The sequence below is a fragment of the Amblyraja radiata genome, chromosome 37 (genome assembly GCF_010909765.2).
Source record: "Amblyraja radiata isolate CabotCenter1 chromosome 37, sAmbRad1.1.pri, whole genome shotgun sequence".
Lineage (NCBI taxonomy): Eukaryota > Metazoa > Chordata > Chondrichthyes > Rajiformes > Rajidae > Amblyraja > Amblyraja radiata.
The window spans coordinates 1,423,311-1,448,291 of record NC_045992.1 but is presented as its reverse complement, the minus strand read 5'-3'; the positions used below and the strand labels follow the sequence as shown (position 1 = coordinate 1,448,291).

Below are 24,981 nucleotides of genomic sequence, written 5' to 3'. Positions count from 1 at the left end.
ATGACAGCAGGGAAGAAACTGTCCCTGAATCTGGAGGTGTGCATTTTCAAATTTCTGTACCTCTTGCCTGATGGGAGAAGGGAGAAGAGGGAGTGACCGGGGTGAGACTGGACTTTGATTATGTTGGTGGCCTTGCCGAGGCAGCGTGAGGTGTAGATGGACATATGGTTTTGGTACATATGACAATGAAACTTTCTCGAAGGTAGACAAAAATGCTGGAGAAACTCAGCGGGTGTAGCAGCATCTATGGAGCGAAGGAAATAGGCAACTTTTCGGCCGAAACCCTTCATCAGTCTGAAGAAGGGTTTTGGCTCGAAACGTTGCCTATTTCCTTCGCTCCATAGATGATGCTACACCCGCTGAGTTTCTCCAGCATTTTTGTCTACCATCGATTTTCCATCGACCATCTGCAGTTCCTTCTTAAAAACTTTCTTGAGTCTCATTAATAGATCAGTTCTTCCAAAGTTCTCCCAATATTTTATCCATATCCGTCCCATGTCCTGGCCGTTTGCAGCAGGTTGCTGTCCCACTGTGCCTGGTACACACCAGATATTACAACAGTGCAGTCTCACTGTGTTTAGCTGGCTGTGAGAACTAAGGGTGAGAACTTTAGAAATCAGGGTGTTTTGGGGCAGGACTCCAATGTGGGTCAACGTGCTCAGGGGCCATAACAACAAGTTGCTTTCCGGTTAGCACTGGGATTGCACTGGCAGCAGAGATGGTGGAATCAGATAGGCAACACTATGATGAGGAAGCATTTAGCCAGACACGAGACAGAAGGATATATGGCCCTAATGCAGGCAGGTGGGATTAGTGTAGGTGGGCATGGCGGGACTGTCATATGCTGAGAGAATGGAGCGGCTGGGCTTGTATACTCCGGAGTTTAGAAGGATGAGAGGGTATCTTATTGAAACATATAAGATTATTAAGGGTTTGGACACGCTAGAGGCAGGAAACATGTTCCCGATGTTGGGGGAGTCCAGAACCACGGGCCACAGTTCAAGAATAAGGGGTAATCCATTTAGAACAGAGGCGAGGAAACACTTTTTCTCACAAAGAGTTGTGAGTCTGTGGAATTCTCTGCCTCAGAGGCCGGTTCGCTGGATACTTTCAAGAGAGAGCTAGATGGGGATCTTAAAGATAGTGGAGTCAGGGGATATGGGGAGAAGGCAGGAATGAGGTCCTGATTGGGGATGATCAGCCATGATCACATTGAATGGCGGTGCTAGCTCGAAGGGCCGAATGGCCTCCTCCTGCACCTATTGTCTACTGACATAAAGGAGGGCATGGATATGTTGGGCAGAAGGGCCTGTGTGCATGCTGTACAGCTGTATAACCATTGAGGTGACAGGTTGGGTCATAGTTCGATACCTCAGGCAGGTGGTGGCACCTCCAACGTATAACAGTCACAACTCTCAGCCATCCGGCCATTCACTTCAGTTAAAGTAGCCGAGGAGTTTAATCCAAAGTTTACCTTCTGGTAGCCCGCACACAACGGCAGCATTGTGGTCCTGCCCGCAGATGCTGCCTGCCATCATGCTGTGTCTGCACTGGCCCAAGGCCACCTCATCCCCATCACAGTGAACCATAGCCATGTGTACGGGACCCAGCCCAGGGCCAAAGGGCGAATTCCTCCTACCAACGCCTATCTCACTGTGAATGGAAGCGGTGGAGGAGAAAGGGGTGCGGGTGGGGAGGAGAGAGTTAAAGATGACATTGGGAGAGAGGAGGAAGGAGGGAAGGAAGGAAGGAGGGAAGGAAAAAGTGCAGAGGCAGAGTGGGAAAAGAAGTGAAGAAAGATTATTCTATAAATTGAATTGTTTGTCCTGCATTCTATACAATTAATTTTCTCTCTACCTTATTTGTGGTGTTTTGATTAAACATTGTTTTGACTCAGTTGGTGAAACCTTTTCATAAACATATTGCCAACTATGATGCAGTATGATGTTAATGACCTTAAAAATAGCCTGCACGGAAATGAAGTTTGAGGAATAAGCCGAGCGTTGCTCAGGACACTTCCTCATGTTATTTTAATTCTATTGACAATCACGGAACTCCAAACATGGCCATATTGAACGGAGACCATAACCTGTGTGATTTCCCCCCAAGCCCTGCCTGCCACTTTGATTTTCCCGACAATATAATGATAACTATATCTAGAGATGTTGTCTGACCCCCTGAGTTTTGAAGGCAGCGTAATTGTGCAGCAGGTGAGACCACATCTGGAGTATTGTGTAGAGTTTTGGTCTCTTAATTTGACGAAGGACATCCTTGTGATTAAGGCAGTGCAGCGTAGGTTCACCAGATTGATCCCTGGGATGGCGGGACTGTCATATGAGGAAAGATTGAAAAGACTAGGCTTGTATTCACTGGAGTTTAGAAGGATGAGGGGATATCTTATAGAAACATATAAAATTATAAAAGGACTGGACAAGCTAGATGCAGGAAAAATGTTCCCAATGTTGGGCGAGTCCAGAACCAGGGGCTACAGTCTTAGAATAAAGGGGAGGTCATTTAAGACTGAGGTGAGAAAAAACTTTTTCACCCAGAGAGTTGTGAATTTGTGGAATTCCCTGCCACAGAGGGCAGTGGAGGCCAAATCACTGGATGGATTTAAGAGAGAGTTAGATAGAGTTCTAGGGGCTAGTGGAGTCAAGGGATATGGGGAGAAGGCAGGCACGGGTTAATAATTGGGGACGATCAGCCATGATCACAATGCATGGCGGTGCTGTCTCGAAGGGCCGAATGGCCTCCTCCTGCACCTATTTTCTATGTTTCTATGTTTCTATCCCTTGGTTCCATTAGCCCCAAGAGCTGTATCTAACTCTCTCTTGAATACATTTCCGGGTGGAGAATCTTGTTCCTATTCCTTCTCTCCAGAGATGCTGCCTGTCCCGCTGAGTTACTCCAGCTTTTTATGTCCATCTTTGGTTCAAACCAGCGTCTGCAGCCGCTTCCTACACATTACACTCAGACCCAACCTCAGGCAAACCTTTCATTTGGGAAGACCATAGCACACCACGTGACAAGCCCTTCAACACTGTAATCAGCGGACAGCAGTGGGCGGCTACAAGATTATTTTAAACACTTCCTGCTGCAGAAGATTTAAATCACTTTGTACAAAGTGAATAAACTGTGAGCTTTTCGATGACAGGATCTGTACATTGTTCAGGATGTTTTGTACAAACTTGGCAACAGCTTAATGAGTGGATAATTGGTGGGTGGGTTGTTGCAAGGTTCCTACCTCAGGCCGAGCTGACGGCAAGCTACGGTGGCATCTCTGCTGTCCCAGGTGGTGTCACAAATCGTACCCCACTCTCCATCCCAAAATAACTCCACCCGTCCCTCACGGGGGGAGGCACCTCCACTCAGTCGCACGGCACCTTCCAAATCCAAACAAACGTCAAATCCATTACATTTCTTTAATAGTAACAAAGTCTGAAGCAAGAGAGGAGGCAAGTGCTGGAATCTTGAGAAAAACACTAAGTGCTGGAGGGACATGGTCGGTCAGGCAGCATCTCGGGAGGGGATGGAAGGAACGGTCCCTTCTTCCAACTCAGAAGAAGGTTCCCAACACAAAACATTGTCTATGGAGAGACTGAAGAAGGGTCTCAACCCAAAACGTCACCTCATCCTTCTCTCCATAGATGCTGCCTCACCCGCTGAGTTTCTCCAGCATTTTGTATCTACCTTCGATTTTATCCAGCATCTGCTTTCTCACACCAAAACATTGCCTGTACATTTCCCTCCACAGATGCTACCTGACCCGTTGAGTTCCTCCAGCACTTTATGCTTTGCTCAAAGGTGCGAAGCAAATATGTCTGAGTTTTGTTTATTTGTTTATTGTCGCATGTACGGAGTTTCAGTGACAAGATGCTGGATTGCTCGCTGCTTGGGGACAGAAGTGATTCATATCATTTAAATCTGAGAAAAATAAAAATATCTGGATCATTTTTTAAAAAGTTGGTGCAGATTAATTACAAACTTTTTTTTTAAATTGTCCAAAATGCAGGAACTGCGACCAGGTTGCAATTGTTCTCACACCCTGTGAAGTGCGCTGAATAACTGCACCAAGTATCTCCACTTTAGGGAAGCACTTAGAGGTGACCTCTCTTCACCGACATTCTGTTCCTGCCAGGAGTTATCTGTAGCTGACTCAGCGCTGACTGCCTCCGCTCGTTAGACTGATGTTGGAACATATGGACAGAGGGCTGTACAGAAATTAATCATCCGCCGATCTCTTTACAAACTCAATTAAGAATACGCAAGGCCACTGAAGCAGGGAGAGTGTCTGTGAATGACCATATATCTGACACACTGTCAGCAGCATATTGCATAGGATGACATTGAATTTAGACTTAATTTTACACTTTGGAGATAGCACCAATACTGGCCCTTCGGCCCACCGAGTCTGCGCCGACCAGCGATCATTGCGTCCTACACACTAGGGATACATTACAATGTTACCCAAGCCAATTAACCTACAAACCCGTACGTCTTTGGAGTGTGGGAGGAAACCGGAGCACCTGGAGAAATCCCACGCGATTGAAGGGTGAACATGCAAACTCCGCACAGACAGCACCCGCAGTCAGGATCGAACCTGGGTCTCTGGTGCTGTGAGGCAACAACTCTTCACTGCGCCACCGAATTGAAAGCATGACCACCCCATCTATCTGTGACGGCACCTTCAAGGAACTATGTACCTGCACCCCTAGATCGATCTGTTCTAAAACACTCCCCAGAGCCCTACCATTCACTGTGTAACTCCTGCCCATGTTAGACTTTCCAAAATACATCACCCCTCATTTCTCTGTATTAAATTCCATCAACCATTCCACAGCCTACCAGGCCAACTGATCAAGATCCTGCTGCAACTTTTGACAATCATCTTCACTATCTACAATATCACCCACTTTTGTATCATGTGCAAACTCGCAGTCTTTGATCAGTTGTACATGCAGGGGTCGTAAGGTCATATGGAATAGGGGTAGAATTAGGCTATTCGGCCCATCAAGTCTACTACGCCATTCAATCATGGCTGATCTATCTCTCCCTCCTAACTCCATTCTCCTGCCTTCTCCCCATAACCTCTGACACCCGTACTGGGGCAGCCATGGGTGGCTCAGCGGTAGAGTTGCTGCCTCACAGCGCTAGAGACCCAGGTTCGACCCCGACATTGTACGTTCTCCCCGTGACCGTGTGGGTTTTCTCTGAGATCTCCGGTTTCCTCCCACACCACAACGACATACAGGTTTGTAGGTTAATTGGCTTGGTGTAAATGTAAAATTGTCCCTAGTGTTCTGTTTTTGTTGTTGCCCCAAACACCAGCCACCGAACGGTGAACGAGGTCTGATTGACCTGGACGATGACAAGTTGGCTTGGCTCGGCTCAACGGAGCTGCAGGTCTAAAAGACATACGGCAGAAGAAGAAGAAGTCCCTAGTGTGTGTTGGAATAGTGTTAGTGTGCGGGGATCGCCGGTCAGTGCGGACTCAGTGGGCCGAAGGGCCTGTTTCCGCGCTGTATCTCTAAACTAAACTAATGTAGAAGGTGTGTGGAGCGCTCACCGTGTCGACAGTCACACTCGGCCCAGCTGACCGAGCCGCTGGTCCTCCTGTAGAAGCACCATGGAGCCGGCGATCCATCAGGGTTGCGGCACAGGTTGTGGTCACCCAGACCGCGGTGGGGATACTGCTCCACATAGTCCGGGAACTCCGTCCACTTCACACACTCCTCGCCTGTCACCGTGCGTGCCGCTGACCCTGTGTAGTGGCCCTGCTCCGTGACACCACTCGCACACTGGCTGGGCACTGTGAACACAAAGCACAATCACTCACTGCTCTTCCTCTATGTCTTGCAACGTTTATGCCCCCACAGGCAATTGGGGCTGTTATAGAAGGACATGCACAAAGCATGGGTTTAGAACAGGCCAGGGGCACTACTGACACACCTGCTCACCATGACACTGACACACCTGCTCACCACAACACTGCTGACTCACCTGCTCATGATACTACTGACACACCAGCTCACCATGACACACCTGCTCACCACAGCACTACTGATACACCTGCTCACCATGTCACTACTGACACACCTGCTCACCATGACACTCCTGACACACCTGAAATATAGACTTGACTTTATTGATCACAGCTGAGAGTTATCTGATCAAAAGTTTACCAAAGATTCTAGCACGGAAGCACGGAAACCGACCCTTCAGCCCAACGTACCCACACCGACCTACCTGCATCATCTAAACATGAGCAGGTGAGTCAGCAGTGTTGTGGTGAGCAGGTGTGTCAGTGTCATGGTGAGCAGGTGTGTCAGTGTCATGGTAAACTAGTCCCACCTGCCTGCATGATTTGGCCCATATCACTCTAAACCTATCCTGTCCATGTACCTGTCTAAATGTTTCCCTCGCCAGATGTTGCCTGACCTGATGAGTTCCTCCAGACCATTGTGTTTTACTCAACTACCAGAGAAACAGATGATAGCAACAAAAGGCTGGAGTAACTCAGCAGGTCAGGCAGCATCTCTGGAGAAAAGGAATAGATGACGTTTTGGGTCGAGACCCTTCTTCAGTTACTCAGGAAGGATGGTTGATTTACACTGAGTGCGTATGGATCGAATGACTGTAAATCTTCAGGCATAATAAATGCTCTTCGTTAAAACGGAAAGAGTTAGTAAAGTAACGAAGCAGACATTTCCCAGATTACAAACCTGTATCAATATGTGGACCCGAAACGTCAACTATTCCATTTCTCCAGAGATGCTGCCTGACCCACTGAGTTACTCCTGCTTTTTGTGTCTATCTTCAATATATGAAATACACACTTTAATATATCCAGCAATAATATTCTCCATATCCCCGCTGTGTGGAGATAATGATGAGGAAAGCTCATTATTTTGGTTGAGAATGTCAATTATATGATGAAGTGTTTACTGCAAATCACATTAACTTCATTTAAATTGTTTTTTAAGAATAGCACTGGCCACTGTGCAGAGTGAATATTCTATGACATTCTAGCTTAATAGGATCACTAGTTTACTTATCTTTAGAGATACAGTGGAAACAGGCCCTTCGGCCCACCTAGTCCATGCTAGCCAGTGATCACCCTTCCGCGGGCACTATCCCACACACTAGTGACAAATTACAACTTACAGTCCAATGAACCTACTGACCTGTACGTCTTTGGAGTGTGGCAGGAAACCCACGCGGTCACAGGGAGAACGTACAAACTCCGCACAGACAGCACCTGTGGTCAGTATTGAACCCGGGTCTCTGGCGCTGTGAGGCAGCAACTCTACCGCTGCCCCACCATGCCACCAGGCCAATGTGGAAAGTCTTGCTGCTGTTGCAATAACTCCTCAGCCCACTCCTTGAAGACTGGCTGATGACTGAGACTCTGCAGACTATCAGCATGCAGAGAGCTGACATGTCCTGTCCTTGACAAGACTTTCCCTGCTACTTATAATAAACGGCAAGGCAAACATTGGTGTATAAACGGCATACTCTGTGCATTTAAATATACTCAAATATGCTGCCAATTCACAGTGTATTTCCTTCAACAATGCTGGCATTCACTTTGTGGGGGCTAAAATTTCAAAGCAAGAATGTAATGCTGTGGCTTCAGCAGATGCTGGTGAGGGCACGTTTGGAATATGTGAGCGGTTTTGAGCCCTGTATCAGAGGAGGGATGTGCTGGCTCTGGAAAGGGTCCAGAGGAGGTTTACAAGAACAATACCCAGGAAGATTGGCTTAATGTATGAGGAGCGTTTGAAATCTCCTGGCCTGAACTTGCTGGACACAAATGAAGCAATGTTTCATTTTGAGACATCTGGCAATAAAGCACACTTGTCTGGTGGGCACCAACAGAATTGACACTTAACCTGGCCTGTTCACCAGCTCTAAAGCAGCGCTATCTAGAGTGCCTGCCCAGCAACAAACGCTGTTCCATTCTGTGTGTGTCGAGTTGGCTTTGCATCTTGCCAAAGCACTTGGGGTTGTGCCAACTAGCAGAGAACATTACTCATATCAGTGGGTGTCTGGTGTGGCGCAGAGCCAGGCAGCGGGCAAAAGCTCGATCTTGGAGGAAGCGCCATTTTCCAGCCAAAAGTCATTCCAGAATAAATCAGTCTGAAGGGTCTCGACCCGAAACGTCACCCATTCCTTCTCTCCAGACATGCTGCCTGACCCGCTGAGTTACTCCAGATTTTTGTGTCTGTCTTCAGTTTGGACCAGCATCTGCAGTTCCTTCCTACACATTTCCTCAGTCCCACCATCAGGTGGTGACAACTGCCGATGGGAGTGGAGGGGACGGGAGGCAAAGTTGGGAGGTTTAACCCAGGAAGGCAGGATCTTTTCCATGTGTCAGTCTGACGCTGGAGGTCAGACCAGGGATTAATTTAACAGCCAAGAATTCAAAAGGATAGTTTCACAAAATAGGAGATTTCTTCAAAATGCTGGAGTAACTCAGCGGGTCAGGCAGCATCTGTGCAGAGAAGGAATGAATGACTTTTCGGGTTGAGAACATAAATGAGTGTCCCAATCTGTCTCAGCTGTTCATTTTGACAACAAACCATCTTAAGAATGTCAGCATTTATCAAAGCTCCTAGGTTCTATTTCAGGGTGTGAATGCCAAGACATTGTACGCTGGTGTTTACACTATGCTTCGCGCTGGGAAATATACATGGTATTCTGGTATTGTATGCAGGCAGTGACACAGCTGAGCTCCGCTCTGCAGTAATGCTCTTAATATGAAACAATGAGTAGTGTTTCAATTAAAGGCGCGGGTAGGTTGATATTTGATAAGAAGGTGAAAGGCTGCCTGGGGTAAACATTCAGAGTTGAAATTACAATCAAACCACCTACAACTAAACACAGTGCTGAAGACATTCAGTTGGTCAAGCAGCATCTGTGGGGAGAAATGGACAGATGACGTTTTGGATTGGGACCCTTCTTCAGACTGTGTGGTTCTGTGTGTGGGATGGGTCAATATGTGTGTATGTGTGTGTGTGGGGGGGGGGGGGGGCTGTGTGTGTGTGTGTGTGTGTGTGTGTGTGTGTGTGTGTGTGTGTGTGTGTGTGTGTGTGTGAGTCTGTGTATGTATTTGTGTATATGTGTGTGTGTGGGTCAGTGTGTGTGATGGGTCAATAAGTGTTAATCTGTGTGTGTGTGTGTGTGTGTGTGTGTGTATGTGTGTGTGTGTGTGTGTGTGTGTGTGTGTGTGTGTGTGTGTGTGTGTGTGGACGTGTGTGTGTGGACGTGTGTGTGTGTGTGTGTGTGTGTGTGTGTGTGTGTGTGTGTGTGGAGCTGTGAATGAAGTCACTGAGCATCTGTGGAACTACGGAAAAAGAGTGAACTATTCAGTGCCTCAACTCACTTGCCCCCTCTACTAAATTGCTCCTAGAATTGTAACCAATTTAAATCACATCTATCATTTAAGCTGCCACTTAGAAGCAGTGTTCCCAGCCAGTGAGCACACCCACACAACCGGCTTGCTGCTCTGCTCTCCCAAGGAGTATGTTGTGTGGCAATAAAAAAACAGAACATATTTCATCCCAGCAGTGATTGCTCGGAATGGAGCCAGTTAGACAAAAGTGCTGGAGAAACTCAGCGGGTGCAGCAGCATCTATGGAGCGAAGGAAATAGGCAACGTTTCGGGACGAAACCCTTCGGGTTTCGGCCCGAAACGTTGCCTATTTCCTTTGGCCCGAAACGTTGCCCATTTCCTTCGCTCCATAGATGCTGCTGCACCCGCTGAGTTTCTCCAGCACTTTTGTCTACCTTCGATTTTCCAGCATCTGCAGTTCCTTCTTAAACACATGGAGCGAGTTCCCCAGGTTTTTTGTCCAAACTGGATTAGAGACTCAATCTTCCTTCATCATTTTGTTCATTCATGAATCAGTTCAAATTAATAAAATATAAAAGGATAAACACACCTTGTCTCCCTATCTCTAAGTGATATTCACTGTGAAACATTCTGAGATTTGATCATCCGGAAAGCAAGTAGTTTTACTCTGCATTATATTTTTTCAGATGGCGATCGCTTTGAGATGTTTTGGGAAGTGTGACTATTTTGTGTAGGAAAGAACTGCAGGTGCTGATTTCAATCGAAGATAGACACAAAATGCTGGAGTAACTCAGCGGGACGGGCAGCATCTCTGGAGGGAAGGAATAATGGGTGATGTTTCGGATCGAGACCCTTCTTCAGGCTCAAGGGTTAAGGAGAGGCGTCTGAAGAAGGGTCTCGCATTCCTTCTCCCCAGAAATGCCGCCTGCCGTGACTATTTTGACAATGAATATAAAAATGACAGATATCGTTTAAAACGAACCCGCCTGAGACAGGCTACCTGGTAGACGGTTGTCATTGGTCTGGCGACTTGTCCCGATATCCTGTTACAAAAATCAACACATTGTGAATTAAACCCGAACGCCAGCGGTAAAGGTAACCATGAAACTATCGGCGACTTGTAGACGCGAGGAACTGCAGGTGCTGATTTACAGAAGAAAAGTGCCGGAGATAGACACAGAAAGCTGGAGTAACTCCGCGAGTCAGACAGCATGTCTGGAGAGAAGGAGAAATCACTTTCCTCCAGAGATGCTGCCTGTCCCGCTGAGTTACCCCAGCTTTTTGTGTCTATCTTCGGTTTAAACCAGCATCTGCAGTTCCTTCCTACACAAAGTACCGGAATAACTCAGCGAGGCAAACAGCCTCTCTGAAGGTTTCCCACCCGAAAAAGCACCCACTTTTTTCTCCAGAGATGCTGCCTGCAGTGCCCGCTGAGTTACTCCAGCACTCTGTGTCATCTTTACACATCTCGCAGGCTCGCTGTTATAATCTAACTAACACCAGATCCGAGTTGGAGATTCAAACCGTCTTAAAATACATATTCACTGATAAATAAATGTAGCGCGGCAGCGGTTAGAATGAAGTGGCAATGTGAGTTGTTTTACATTTTATGAAAGGTTTGCAGATAGAACTAATCTGTAAAGTTTGCAACGTTACCTCGGTTCCGGCTGGAGACGGAGTGAAATAAAACAGTACCCAGACCAACAGCATCATGCAGTTACATCCTAGTCCCGGCTCAGCGGTTTGTGGATTAAACCCGCTCCGAGCTGAAGGCAGAGAGTTGGAGGAGAGAGAGAGTCCTTGCGAGGCACCGACTTGCAGGATGTGGGCTTGGACATGCAGTGTGTGTGTGTGTGTGAGGTGGGTTTGTGTCCCGCCCACAGCGATCACCGCACATACACTGCAGACAATCTCCGCTCACCGCCGCCACTCCTAACACACACACACACACCCAGAGACACTCGACACACTGACATTGCAGCAGTGGCGATGCCAGGACACGTCCCCGGACTCCCAGCCAGCTCACCGTGACTCATCTGCCCCTTGTACCCTCCTATCAACTTACAACTGCTGCCTCATGTGTGGGAGGGAACTGCAGATGCAGGTTTACACTGAAGATAGACACAAAACGCTGGAGTAACTCAGCGGGACAGGCGGCATCTCTGGGGAGAAGGAATGGGTGACGATTCGAGTCTTCGAGAGTCAGGGGAAAGGGAAATTCTAGCAGTTGCGCCCCGCCAGGATTGGCGTGGTTTATCATTACTCCTAACCTGTAAATATATCAGTGTTAACCATGTAGACTCACGGAGTTGTACAGTATTGTAACAGGCCATTCGGCCCCCTGACCCGCTGAGTTATTCCAGCACTCTGTGAAACGTCACCTATCCATGTTCTCCACAGATGCTGCCTGACCCGCTGAGTTACTCCAACACTCTGTGTCTATCTTCAGTCAAGTTGTCGGTTTTGTGTTCAAGAAGGAACCGCAGATGCTGGAAAATCGAAGGTACACACAAGTGCTGGAGAAACTCAGCGGGTGCAGCAGCATCTATGGAGCGAAGGAAATAGTTGTTGGTTTTGACTGTTTCTTCTTTGTTTTGCTTGGTTAGAGGTGCTCTGTAAATGCAAGTTGCTGCTCCTCCAGGTTCATCTTCAATGCATCTCCTCTTCCACTCCCTGTGGCACAACTCCATGTCCTCACCCCAGTGTTTGGGTGACCACCTTCTCAATAGCTTTGACTTCTGCTCTTTGCCATCACTCTGCTCACCCTATTGTAATGCTATAATTTAAAACATTTCCTTCAGATCAGCCCCAAGCTCCTGTTTTCAGTCATTAGTGAAGACACATGGGAGTGACCACCTGCAGGAGGTAGATAGACCACATTTCAGTCCGTTGCTGCTTCAGACTGTGTCAGTGCAGCAGCCACTACAACCTCCATTAAACACTACAACCTCACAATAGGATCCAAACTATATAGACTTGGGGACATTATTTTTCACTTTGCACTATTATTGTCTATTTATTTTTTAAATATATACTGAGCTTTTGCTGAACACCCTCGCTCTGTCCGCCTTAGCCTAAGCCACCTCCCAGTTGCCAAACACTTTAACTCCCCTTCCCATTCCCACACTGATGTTTCTGTCCAGGGCCTGCTCCAGTCGCCAAGGACTGCTCTCACCCCAACCATGGACTGTTTACCCTCCTACCATCCGGGAGGCGCTACAGGTCTCTCCGTTGCCGGACCAGCAGGTCCAGGAACAGCTTCTTCCCTGCGGCTGTCACACTACTCAACAATGTACCTCGGTGACTGCCGATCACCCCCCCCCGCCCCGGACACTCCTCCCACAGGAAAAACACTATGACTGCATGCATGTAAATAGATTTATTTATTGAAATCATATTCTATGTCGCTCTTCCAGGGAGATGCTAACTGCATTTCGTTGTCTCTGTACTGTACACTGACAATGACAATTAAAGTTGAATCTGAATCAGTCAGATACATACCTCTCATTAATTTGTTCTTTTCATATCTCTCCCCTGACTCTGTCTAAAGAAGTGTCTCAACCCGAAACGTCACCCATTCCTTTTGTCCAGAGATGCTGCCTCATCCGCTGAGTTACTCCAGATATTTGTGTCTATCTTCGGTGTAAGCCAGCTTCTGCAGTTCCTTCCTGCACTGAACTTGCTTGTTGTGGTTTATCATGGGTTTTACATATCTGTTGTTCTGTTGCAAGTAAGAATTTCATTGTTCCGTTTCAGGACTTATGACAATAAAACACTTGGGGACCAAGAATTAATGTTGGGAACAAAGATAATAAAACCTGCAAAAGGACTGAATATTTAATGAACCTCAGAAATGTAAAAAAACCTACATTAAACTAGCCCACGGGCTCAGATGGAGAGGAAATCTGTCCAGTCAAACACAAACAAGCCTAAAGTGTGCATTTTCCCCACACCTATATATAGTATAGATTCTCATCAAACATCCTGAGTTATTTCTGTAAGCACACTTGCTAATTGCATCCTCTCATTTCAATGTTAAATTCATCCAACACAGGATGGGAGTACATCTGAACATGTCCAACTTTATTTATGTGTTTTAATTAAAGTATTTCTACTTGTAGGAGGTGTGTGACTGAGGCTTTGACCACCCATCTGCCAATCTAAAGCACCCCATCACAGCACCAGAGATCAGGGTTCAATCCTGACCTCGGGTACTGTCTGTGTGGAGTTTGTACATTGTCACAGTGTTCGAGCTGCCCGTGAATATTATACTTTTAAGGGGTCCTGTCTTACACAGAGGGTGGTGGGTATCTGGAAAGAGCCGCCAGAGGAAGTGGTAGAGGCAGGTACTATTATGTATAGAAGACATTTGGACAGGTACATGGATAGGAAAGGTTCAGAGAGAAATGGGTACCATGCAGGCAAATGGGACGCACTCAAGTGGGCATCTTTCTCAGCATGGGACGAGATAGGCTGAAGGAACGTTTTCTGCCCTGATGGCATAGATTCGACTGGCTGTGCCCCCGACCAGTTAATGTTCAGTTCCGAGCTTAAGAATTGGGGTTATTTCACATAGGCAATCACGAGATTTGAACACATGGTTTGAGGAATAAATCCTTCAGTTTGCAGGGAGTCACAAAAAGTTCCTGTTTGCTCAGAATAATTTTAAAATAAATTAAATTTTTACATACAGCTGGAGCATACAGCAACCTGTACACAGGCGTGAGTTCAAATCAAAATGATGATTCACAAGTTTATTGATAACCCTAAGATGAATGCAAGAACAAGATCCTGAGGATGCTCAATGCAAGCTTTACTTGATGAGCTGTTTTAAAAAAAAAAGTTTATTTAGTTTAAAAACAGGCCCTTCAGCCACCAGGTCCATGCCGACCAGCGATCCCCGCACATTAACACCATTCTACACACACTAGGGACAATTTTACACATACACCAAGCCAATTAACCTACAAACCTGCACGTCTTTCGAGTGTGGGAGGAAACCGAAGATATCGGAGAAAACCCACGCGGTCACGGGGAGAACGCACAAACTCCATACTGACAGCACCCGTAGTCGGGATCGAACCCGGGTCTCCGGCGCTGCAAGCTCTGTAAGGCAGCAACTCTACCGCTGCGCCACTGTGCTGCTGGACTGGTTCATGTTTGGAACTTCAGTCTAAGTTTGAAAAGTGCGGAGGACAGATCAATTAACAAATCGACACCCCCCAATCTTGATTAAAGTCCACATACATTGCATAATAATAATAATAATAATATCTTTTATTGTCATTGCACATCAGTGCAACGAGATTTAGTATGCAGCTTCCAACCGATGTAAAAGAAAAGTAAAATAAATAAATAAGCTGTGTGACGTGACCATCCGAGGGAGACAGTCCAGGGGGGGTGGGGGGCACTCAGCAGGGCCGGTTCAGAGCCACTATAGCTCTGGGGATAAAGCTGTTTCTGAGTCTGGAGGTTCGGGCGTAGAAGGCCTTGTAACGTCTGCCGGAGGGAAGTAGTTCGAACAGTCTGTTACAAGGGTGCGAGGAGTCTTTATGGATGCTGACGGCCTTCCTGAGGCACCGTGTGTGGTAGATGCCCTCCAAGGCTGGTAGCTGTGTCCCAATAATCCTCTGTGCTCTGTGGACGACGCGCTGAAGAGCTCTCCTCTCCGCCTCCGTGCAGCTGAGATACCACACAGAGATGCCATACGTTAATATGCTCTCTGAGGTGCAGCGGTAGAACGTTGTCAGCAGCCTTCTGCTTCGCACAATGCCCCTGTTGAAGTGTGCGGTGCCTGCTTACAATCACCTTCTCTTTGTCCAGATGTGTGGTACCCTCACCCTTGATGGCCACCGTTTTTCCTAGCATCAGGAAGCAAAGCTTTGATGGAAGACCCTGACATGCAGCTGAGAGGTTGCCTCTATTAGTGGCTCCACAGCTTCAGCTGCATTTTCTGTTCATAACACTGATCATCGATTCTCTTGGTGGACAGCAACTTTGGAGTGAATAAAAAGTTTTTAAACAGCTTTTATGTATTTCTACGTGAAAGAATGTGCTTATGTGACGTGGTCTCGGATGGAAGGAAACCTCTTGTGTAGGAAAGAACTGTAGATGCTGGTTTAATGCTGGAGAGCCTGAAGAAGGGACTCGACCCAAAACATCACCCATTCCTTCTCTCCAGAGATGCTGCCTGTCCCGCTGAGTTACTCCAGCTTTTTGTGTCTACCTTCAAAGGAAACAACTTGGCCATTTTACGTGACTTCAATAGCTGAAGATTAGAGCATTTGTCCCTCTTGTGGAGTGGGCTAAAGCAACACCTTCCTTTATTATTTAAAGATACAGCTAGCGGCGTAATCTACTAAACCCATTGATCATGAAGGAGGAAAGGGAAACTTGGTTGCCCAACATTCATGTCTTACATTTAATGCAGTTTGAAGAGATAGCTATTAGGAATCTTCTGCATTAACAAGTAGCAACACAAAACAATATTATTGTAATGAACGTGGACAAAATGTTCCCCCATTTAGAACCAAATCAAGACTTCTCCTAATTGATTAGGAAAGACCAAGTGCTAGTATCAGAATTAAATATCAGAATTTATTTAATGGGCGGAATGCACTGAGGCAATAGAACACAGGCCACAGGTACAGAGTGTAGGAAGGAACTGAAGATGCTGGTTTAAACCATCAAGAATACTGAAAACAAACCTAACGGGGAATTATTTCCATAACTACTCCACTGCCCTCAGTCTTAATAGATAACGTTCCATCCCTGATGACCATGGGAAATATAACTTGCAAAACAGTTTCTTTCACAATTACAGAACACTTTACTCAACATGTGGAACATTTATCTTTGACAAATTAAATTATTTAGAAGAATACATTTTGTTTCTAAAGTTGCTGCCAAGAAGAAAGCTTGGCAGAAAGACTAACAATGACTGTCTCTCCCCTGAGCTCAATCCCTTGACCAGGCATTTTACAAAGCAGACAAATATATTCTGTCGGGTTGAAGCACAAGCAGACTGGACTAATTGAATATCAGTGAACCAATAAAACTGGCATCTGCCACGGTGGTGCAGCGGTAGAGTTGCTGCCTTACAGCATTTGCAGCGCCGGAGTCCCGAGTTCCATCCCGACTTCAGGTGCTGTCTGTACGGAGTTTGTACGTTTTCTCAGAGATCTTCAATTTCCTCCCACACTCCAAAGACATACAGGGGAATTGGCTTGGTGTATGTGTAAATTGTCCCTAGTGTGTGTATCGTAGTGTTAATGTGCGGGGATTGCTGGTCGGTGCAAACTCGGTGGACCGAAGGGCCTGTTCCGTGCTGTATCTCTAAACTAAGTGCTGAAGTAACTCAGCGGCTAAGGCAGCATCTCTGGCAAACATGGAAAGGTGACGTTTCAGGTAGGGATCCATCAGCATCTGTCCGACGAAGGGTGCCGACCCTAAACGTCTCCTATCCATATTCTCCAGAGAAGCTGCCTGTCCCGCTGAGTTAATCCAGCACTCTGTGCCCTTCTTTGTAAACCAGCACTTGCAGTTCCTTGTGTCTACAGATCATTCTTATTTATCTTTACGCACAAACATAAAGAGAGAGGCAAGGGAGAAAAGTTATCTGCATAAATAGAAATTATTCTTTCAGTTTGATAAAAATGTAATCCAATTCTCACATTAAACTGTGAAGATAATTATAAATAATCTTCTTATGCAATAAACAGAGTCAACAGATTTGAGATAGTTTAACTTGTTCACAAAACGCAATACATTCATCTTCCATTCAACCAGTGGCAATCATTGAATGTTTGTACATTAGACAGTGAGGAGATCCAGCTGAGGACATCCCCAGACCTTGTTCATCACCTGCGGCATGAAGACATAGTCGGGGTGTTGGTGTCATTCCCAAATGTCGAAGACAAGAGTGCATCAGCCTTTCACATCCCTGCAGAATACTAGGTGACATGTGTTTTGTTTGGATATCTCTGCAGCAACTTTGTGGCTTGTTTAGGCGTCAAAAACCCAGTCTGTGTCACACCGTCCGCACTTGCTTTTGCTTTCCTTTCAGCCTGCAAGACAGATATTACCATTAGGCACCGAGGTTACCACATTGAGAGCCTTGTCCGGTATAGCAAGCTGCCAGGGATAATATCTCAACCATTGCTTATTGCTGGAATGCTAAACAAAGTCCTGGACATGTAAGTGGGCATCACATAGTAGAGTGGTCGAGTTGCTGCCTGACAGCTGCCAGAGATCTACAGTGTAGGTTTGTAGGTTAATTGGCTTCTGTAAATTGTCCATCATGTGTAGGACCCAAAAATGATTGATGATCGATGGTCAGTTTTGACCCAGTGGGCTGAAGGGCTTTTCACTCTGTGTAACTAAATTGTGCCAATATGTCCAACATTGGAACCATCAACTGGTACAAGGCACATTGTGAAAGTTAAAGACACAAACTGATGGAGTGACTCAACGGGTCAGGCAGTATCTACGGAAGACACAAATAGGCAATGTTTTTAGTCGAGACCCTTCTTCATTATCTGAAATAGGCAGTTTTGAAGAAGGGTTCCGACCCAAAGCGTCACCTCTATAAAGATGCTGCCTAATCCGCTGACTTACTCCAGCACTTTTTTTGGGAAACCAACATCTGCATTAGGGTAAAGGTTAGTAAACCAACATCTGCATTAGGGTAAAGGTTAATAAACCAGCATCTGCAGTTCCTTGCATCTACATCATGAAAACCAGTTTCATATCAATCTTTAAAATCTAAAACCTCAGTAAAAGCTAGCCACCTTGAAATGAACATCTGAAGCGTTCATATTCCCTGCAAAGTTCAATGGGTGAGGAAAGTGTGCCTATGCTAGAAACCTACGCAATGCCAGCATTTGTTTCAAGAGGGCTAGAATACAAAAACAGGGATATAATGCTGAGGCTCTATAAGGAGTGGGTCAGGCCACATTTGGAATATTGTGAGCAATTCTGGGCACCATTTCCAAGGGTGGATGTGCTGGCTCTGGAGAGGGTCCAGAGGAGGTTTACAAGAATAATTCCAGGAATGGGTGGGTTAACATATGATGAGCGTTTGACGGCGCTGGGCTTATACTCGCTGGAGTTTAGAAGAATGAGGGGGGACCTCATTGAGAAGTACCGAATAGTGAAAGGCTTGGATAGAGTGGATGTGGAGAGGATGTTTCCACTGGTGGGAGAGTCTAGGACTAGAGGTCACAGCCTCAGAATTAAAGGACGTTCCATTAGCAAGGGGATGAAGAGGGATTTTTTTAGTCAGAGGGTGGTGAATCTGTGGAATTCTTTGCCACAGAAGGCTGTGGAGGCCAAGTCAACAGATATTTTTAAGGCAGAGATAGATAGATTCTTGATTAGTACGGGTGTCAGAGGTTATGGGGAGAAGGCAGGAGAATGGGATTAGGAGAGATAGATCAGCCATGATTATATGGCGGAGTAGACTTGATTGGCCGAATGGCCTAGTTCTGCTCCTGTCACCTATGACCTTATATTGCTTATTATACGTATACTGTTTATTATTGGAAATCTTCTCAACGGTTTCCACCCAAATCCTCGTGAAATAAATAAAAGGACTTTTATAAATTGCTTTCAGTCATTACACAATTAATATTACAAGGCTGCACATAAAGGATCAAGTCCTTTCATCAGTCTATTGAGTTACCATGATATATACAAATAACTTGCAGGTTTCAATCAATCAATGGATCTGGCTGCATAGAATACACATTAGTTCCATTGGTGTAAGGTACAGGCTTTTGTGTATTTATATCACATTGGACTCTGCATGCTACTTAAAAACAATAGGAAAGACAACATGCACTCCTACAAATAGAAAGGGAATAACATCAAACACTACCCAGTAAATGTCAGCTTTTCACACACGAGTTGCATTTAATTCCCACCAAAGCCGAAGTCTGCAGCTGGTGCGGTGTCAAGCTACAAGTTGTCAATATCTCTGCTGCTTAGAGCAGTTTCCTCAAGAATGAATTGTAGCAAATCTGAATCTAACGCGTTTCTCCCACCGCCCTTACCCTGGATATTCCAGTGAAGTCAGAATAATGCACACCCTTATCCACAGCACAAAAAACAAAAAAACAAAGTGCTGGAGTAACTCAACGGGCCGGGCTGCATCTCTGGAGGACATGGAGAGGTGACATTTTGGGAACTTCTTCAGACTGGTTGTGGTATGGGGAGAAAGCTGGCTGGGGGGGGGGGGGGGAAGGTGGGGGAGAACAGAATCGGCAAGTAATACAGGCGATGGGGTGCTTTAGATTGGCAGATGGGTGGACAAAGACCAGAGCTGAAAAGACCAAAAGAGCGAGCTAGGGATAGAAGATGCATGAAATAGGAAGCCGGGGAAGGAATACGTGTTGGGGATGAGGGTGTAAGGGGAGGAAGGAATGTTTGTATTTCTGGGTGGGGCACAATGAGGAGAGGAGGAAAAAGGTGGGGGGGAGGGGTTGTTTGTAGGTTAGTTAGCTGGAAGTGGAGGATTCAATGTTCATACCATTGGGTTGCAAGCTACCCAAGCGTATCCTCAGCATATTTGTCTTTCACTACACAGAGCATCCTTTTCTCTGTCCCCAGCTTAATGTTTAAATGAATATTACCTCTGCTTTGTCTGCGCAGGTATAGAACGCCCGGATCTCTTCACTACAAGCTGCCTCATTGAAATTGTTCTGTTTCCAGCAGGACATCATCACAGTCATCTCTGTTATGCATGTTGCCTCTGTGGATTATTAACACATACTGTCACTGAAAATTAATATCCAGGAAAAATGCAAAACTGTAGAGGAATCATTATTTTTTAATCGATGGACATTTAAGCGTTGAAGGCGATCATCAAATGGTGCCTTCCGGTGAACGTTGGAAGATTAATTAGACAGACAATGAACAAGCAATCTTGTATTTATACAGAAAATAAAACACAAAATGCTGGAGTAACTCAGCGGGTCAGGCAGCATCTCTGGAGAACATGGATAGGTGATGTTTCACAGAGTGCTGGAGTAACTCAGCGGGACAGGCAGCATCTGTGGAGAGAAGGAATGGGTGACGTTTCAGGTCGAGACTCTTCTTCAGACTGAGAGTCAAGGGACAGAGATATGGGAGGGCAAGGTGTGAAAACAAGATAATAAAAGATCAATGAAAATGTGGAATAGAACATTGTTAGCTGGGGGACAGTGACAACAAAGCAAACTGAGATAAAATGTAATGAGGGGGGGGGGGGACAGTCAGACTGGTGGGAATACTAGGATGGGGGAAGGATGGGGAGAGAGAGGGAAAGCAAGGATTACTTGAAGTTAGAGAAGTCAATGTTCAAACCACTGGGGTGTAATAAGCTGCCCAAGCAAAATATGAGGTGCTGTTCCTCCGATTTGTGGTGGGCCTCACTCACCTATTCACATAGGGAATAAAGTGTTGTTGGTGGGTTGTTTCATGGGTCACAACCCCCCCCCCCACACACGTACCCCACCCCCCCACATGTATGCACCATCCCCCACATATATACCCCACCCCCACACACACATGTATACCCCACCACCACACATGTATACCCACCCCCACACATGTATGCACCATCCCCCACATGTATACCCCCACACACACATGTATACCCCACCACCACACATGTATACCCCACCCCCCCCACATGTATGCACCATCCCCCACATGTATACCCCACCCACACACACATGTATACCCCACCCACACATATACCCCGGGCCCTCCCCCTGCCCACTCACCGCCCAGCCGCCTCCTGCGGTTCGCCACCCTGTCGGCCAGCACCAGGGGCCGGCTGGGCCTGAGCACCGGCCTCCCGCTCGCCAGCCCCGGGCCCAGCCCCAGCCGCGCCCGCAGCGCGTTCCCGCCGCCCGCCATCGGCCCCATAGACACTAGAGGGGCGCTCCTGTAGGGTCCTTGATCGGCCCGCCCGCCCCGCCTGCCCCACTGCCGTAAAGTAGGGCCCGCCCGCCCCGCCACACTGCCGTAAAGCAGCGCGTTCACCACACCGCCGCAAAACACAGCGCACTGACTCGCCACACTGCCGTAAAGCAGCGCCGCCCGCCCCGCCTGCCCCACTGCCGTAAAGCAGCGCGTTCACCACACCGCCGCAAAACACAGCGCACTGACTGGCCACACTGCCGTAAAGCAGCGCCGCCCGCCCCGCCTGCCCCGCTGCCGTAAAGCAGCGCGTTCACCACACCGCCGCAAAACACAGTTGCCAAGAGCCAAGGTCATAAGGGATAGGAGCAGAATGAGGCCATTCAGCCCATCAAGTCCACTCTACTCCACTCCAACATTCCATCATGGCTGATCTATCTCTCCCCCCTAACCCCATTCACCTGCCTCCTCCCCATAACCTCAAGAGTGATTTATTGCCACATGGATTATAGCTCATTATAATTATAATTCTGAATGTCAAAGCAGGATCAAGGGAGGAGGAGAGTATTTCAGGGCAGCTCAGAACACAGAGTGTGAAGTTACCTTCTCAGATGGCAAGGCAGCATCTGTGGAGGTAATGGCCAGATGAGGCTTCAGGTTGGGACTCTTCTCATTGGGAAGAGTCCCAATTTTTAAGAGAGAGTTAGATGTGGCCCTTGTGGCTAAAGGGATCAGGGGGTATGGAGAGAAGGCAGGTACAGGATACTGAGTTGGATGATCAGCCATGATCATATTGAATGGCGGTGCAGGCTCGAAGGGCCGAATGGCCTACTCCTGCACCTATTTTCTATGTTTCAATGTTTCTACAGATGATCAGTTTGAAGGGTCCCGACCCAAAACATCAACTGTCCATTCCCTCCACAGATGCTGCCTGACCTGCTGAGTTCCTCCAGCACTTCCAGCATCTTGTCGGCAGGCCAAAACTAAAACTATTGACAACACATGGAGATCCCAGCTCTGGTGGGTACAAGTGGGCTGGTACAGCAGTAGAGTCACAGCACCATAGACCAGGGGTTGATCCTGAACTCGGATGCTGTGTGTGTCGAGTTCGCCCTGTGACTGCGTCTGTTTCCTCCGGCACTCCAAAGACTTCCAGGATTGTTGGTTAATAGGCTTCTGTAAAATTGTCCCTATGGTGTAGGTTAGTGCTAGTGTACGGGGTAATCTCTGGTCAGCATGGATTTAGTGGGCCGAAGGGCCTGTTTCCATGCTGCATCTCTAAAGTCTAAAGTAAAGTCTGAAGTTATTTAGTTTATTAGTCATTAAATTTTTGTGCCTTCCACCAGTGATGAATGCTGTGGTGGATGTTTGTGTTACAGTTTTATTGTGTGTTCTTTATTATTGTACTGCTGCTGACAACCCAAATTTCCACCGACCCTGGTTGTGTGGCAATAAATTATATCTATCTATCTATGTCTAAAAATGTTGTTGAATCTGTGACATTGCATGTTTCTCATGTCTTTAAGGCTGAGAATTGTAAATAAGGCAGTGTAGGACTTTGTATTTGTCAATGCTGGACTTTTACCAAGATGGTTACTGCCAAATATTACAATTAATAATGCTGATGAATGCACAGCATTGAATAGCTTAATATAGAAGTATTGTAACATTTAACAGATGCCAACACTCATGAGATCTAATCTGATCTCATCATCAGACATTCCCTATTTAATTTTACCAACGTCAAAATGGAAAGAATGTCAAACAGCTGCCTGACGGCCTCTCTGGTTTGGGGATACCATCGTTTCCTATCAGAAGAGACATCAGGCGATGTCCCATTTCCTCCAAGTCCAAGGCATAGCTATGGGCACAAGCATGGGGCCCAGTTATGCCTGCCTCTTTGTAGGGTACGTCGAACAATCACAGTGCCAGGCGTACACTGGCCCTATCCCCGAACTCTACCTCCGCTACATTGACGACTGCATTGGTGCTACCTCCTGCACCCATGCAGAACTCACTGACTTCAACTTCACGACTAATTTCCATCCTGCACTCAAATTCACCTGGACCACCTCCAACATCTCCCTACCATTTCTGGATCTCACCGTCTCCATCACAGGATTGGAACCTTCACGTGGTCCGCCCTGTTTCGACTAATGCAATCAACTCGACGTGCACAAATGGAAGATCAAATAGCACAAGTTATCCTACAACTTTAGGCTGTGCACGCCACACGAAAGAAGAAGAGGCAGACTATTAGCCGATATCTACTACAAACCTACTGACTCCCATTGCCATCTAGACTACATTTCTTCCTACCCTGCTCCCTGTAAGGACTCCCAATTCCTCCGTCTACACCGCATCTGCGCCCAGGATGAGGCGTTCCATACCAGGGCATCGGAAATGTCCTCATTCTTTAGGGAACCCCAGCGGTATAAACATTGACTTCCCTAACTTCAAGTAACCCTTGCTTTCTCTCTCTCCATCCCCTCCCTCTTCCCAGTTCTCCCATTGGTCTTACTGTCTCCGACTACATTCTATCTTTGTATCCCCCCCCCCCCCCGACATCAGTCTGAAGAAGGGTATCGACCCGAAACATCGCCCATTCCTTCTCTCCAGAGATGCTGCCTGTCCCGCTGAGTTACTCCAGCATTTTGTGATATACCTCAGGTGATGCAGTGTTTGATTGTGGTTGAGCAAGAAGATGAAACTGCACATTGTCTAAAGGAGAAAGTGATCCAAAGGAGAATTATTGAATGGAGACAAGGAACTGCTTGCATGAAATCGGAAGGCTCTTGGTTAGACGTCATACAGGTTTCACAGACTGAGACCCCATTATCCAACAGTGACAAGAGAAATAAACAAGAAAAATACCAGTGAGATACCACTCATAATTTATCACTTCAGGACACTTTGGCTAGACGTAGACTTTAAAAAAAAAATATTTTCGCAAGAAGCATCTTTAAAGCTGAGAGTATGACATTGAATGTGAATTTTCTTCTGGAGTACCACGTCATTAACTAATTGAGCTGAGCTTAATCGAAGACAGCAGACAACCACGTCAGCGTTAAAACATAGAAAATAGGTGCAGGAGGAGGCCATTTGGCCCTTTGAGCCAGCACAGCCATTCATTGTGATCATGGCTGATCATCCACAATCAGTAACCCGTGCCTGCCTTCTCCCCATATCCCTTGATTTCTATAGCCCCTAGAGCTCTATCTAACTCTTTTAAATTCATCCAGTAAATAGGCCTCTACTGCCTTCTGTGGCAGAGAATTCCATAAATTCACAACTCTCTGGGTGAAAATGTTTTTTTCTCATCTCAGTTTTAAATGGCTTCCCCTTTATTCTTAAACTGTGGCCCCTGGTTCTGGACTGCCCCAACATTGGGAAAATGTTTCCTGCATCTAGCTTGTCCAGTCCTTTTATAATTTTATATGTTTCTTTAAGATACCCTCTCATCCTTATAAATCCCAGTGAATACAAGCCCAGTCTGGCCTCATATGACAGTCCCGCCATCCCGGGGATTAACCTGGTGAACCTACGCTGCACTGCCTCAATAGCAAGGATGACTTTCCTCAAATTAGGAGACCAAAACTGCACACAATACTCCAGATGTGGTCTCACCGGGGCCCTGTACAACTGCAGAAGGACCTCTTTACTCCTATACTCAGATTTGAGATTTAATTAAATTAGTATTCTGACATGATCAAACTTCTGTT

At 46.6% G+C, this 24,981-nt stretch overlaps 2 protein-coding genes and 1 long non-coding RNA gene across 3 annotated transcripts in view; all 3 read right to left on the bottom strand.

Moving 5' to 3' along the window:
* Window positions 1-11,130, bottom strand: part of LOC116966586 (neurotrypsin-like) — a 28,600-nt gene extending 17,470 nt beyond the window's left edge. Inside the window, exons 1-5 of the mRNA XM_033012992.1 lie at window positions 11,012-11,130; window positions 10,356-10,398; window positions 5,567-5,809; window positions 3,245-3,383; window positions 1,475-1,653 (exon numbers count right to left, since the gene is read on the bottom strand). Coding sequence (XP_032868883.1) covers window positions 1,475-1,653; window positions 3,245-3,383; window positions 5,567-5,809; window positions 10,356-10,398; window positions 11,012-11,068 — 661 coding nt within the window. The 5' untranslated portion in view covers window positions 11,069-11,130. The remainder of the gene's footprint in view (window positions 1-1,474; window positions 1,654-3,244; window positions 3,384-5,566; window positions 5,810-10,355; window positions 10,399-11,011) is intronic.
* A 4,622-nt stretch (window positions 11,131-15,752) lies between these two features.
* LOC116966588 lies at window positions 15,753-16,554 on the bottom strand. Its single transcript, XR_004410061.1, has 2 exons — window positions 16,513-16,554; window positions 15,753-16,163 (listed from the first exon to the last, which is right to left on the bottom strand). It is a non-coding gene; the product is annotated as an uncharacterized LOC116966588 (long non-coding RNA).
* A 475-nt stretch (window positions 16,555-17,029) lies between these two features.
* On the bottom strand, window positions 17,030-21,257 carry chchd1 (coiled-coil-helix-coiled-coil-helix domain containing 1). Its single transcript, XM_033012993.1, has 3 exons — window positions 21,121-21,257; window positions 19,987-20,105; window positions 17,030-17,421 (listed from the first exon to the last, which is right to left on the bottom strand). The coding sequence occupies exons 1-3, from the start codon at window positions 21,254-21,256 to the stop codon at window positions 17,308-17,310; spliced, it is 369 nt and encodes a 122-aa protein (XP_032868884.1). The 5' UTR covers window position 21,257; the 3' UTR covers window positions 17,030-17,307.
* Between the last annotated feature and the right edge of the window lie 3,724 nt (window positions 21,258-24,981).

Excerpts from the sequence above, each read along its gene's own strand:
- chchd1 (XM_033012993.1), bottom strand. The coding sequence starts at position 21,256 with ATGGCGGGCGGCGGGAACGCGCTGCGGGCGCGGCTGGGGCTGGGCCCG. Across the intron at positions 20,106-21,120 it reads CCGCAGGAGGCGGCTGGGCG|AGGCAACATGCATAACAGAG; the intron begins GTGAGTGGGCAG and ends AATAATCCACAG. Across the intron at positions 17,422-19,986 it reads CCTGCGCAGACAAAGCAGAG|GCTGAAAGGAAAGCAAAAGC; the intron begins GTAATATTCATT and ends TCTGTCTTGCAG.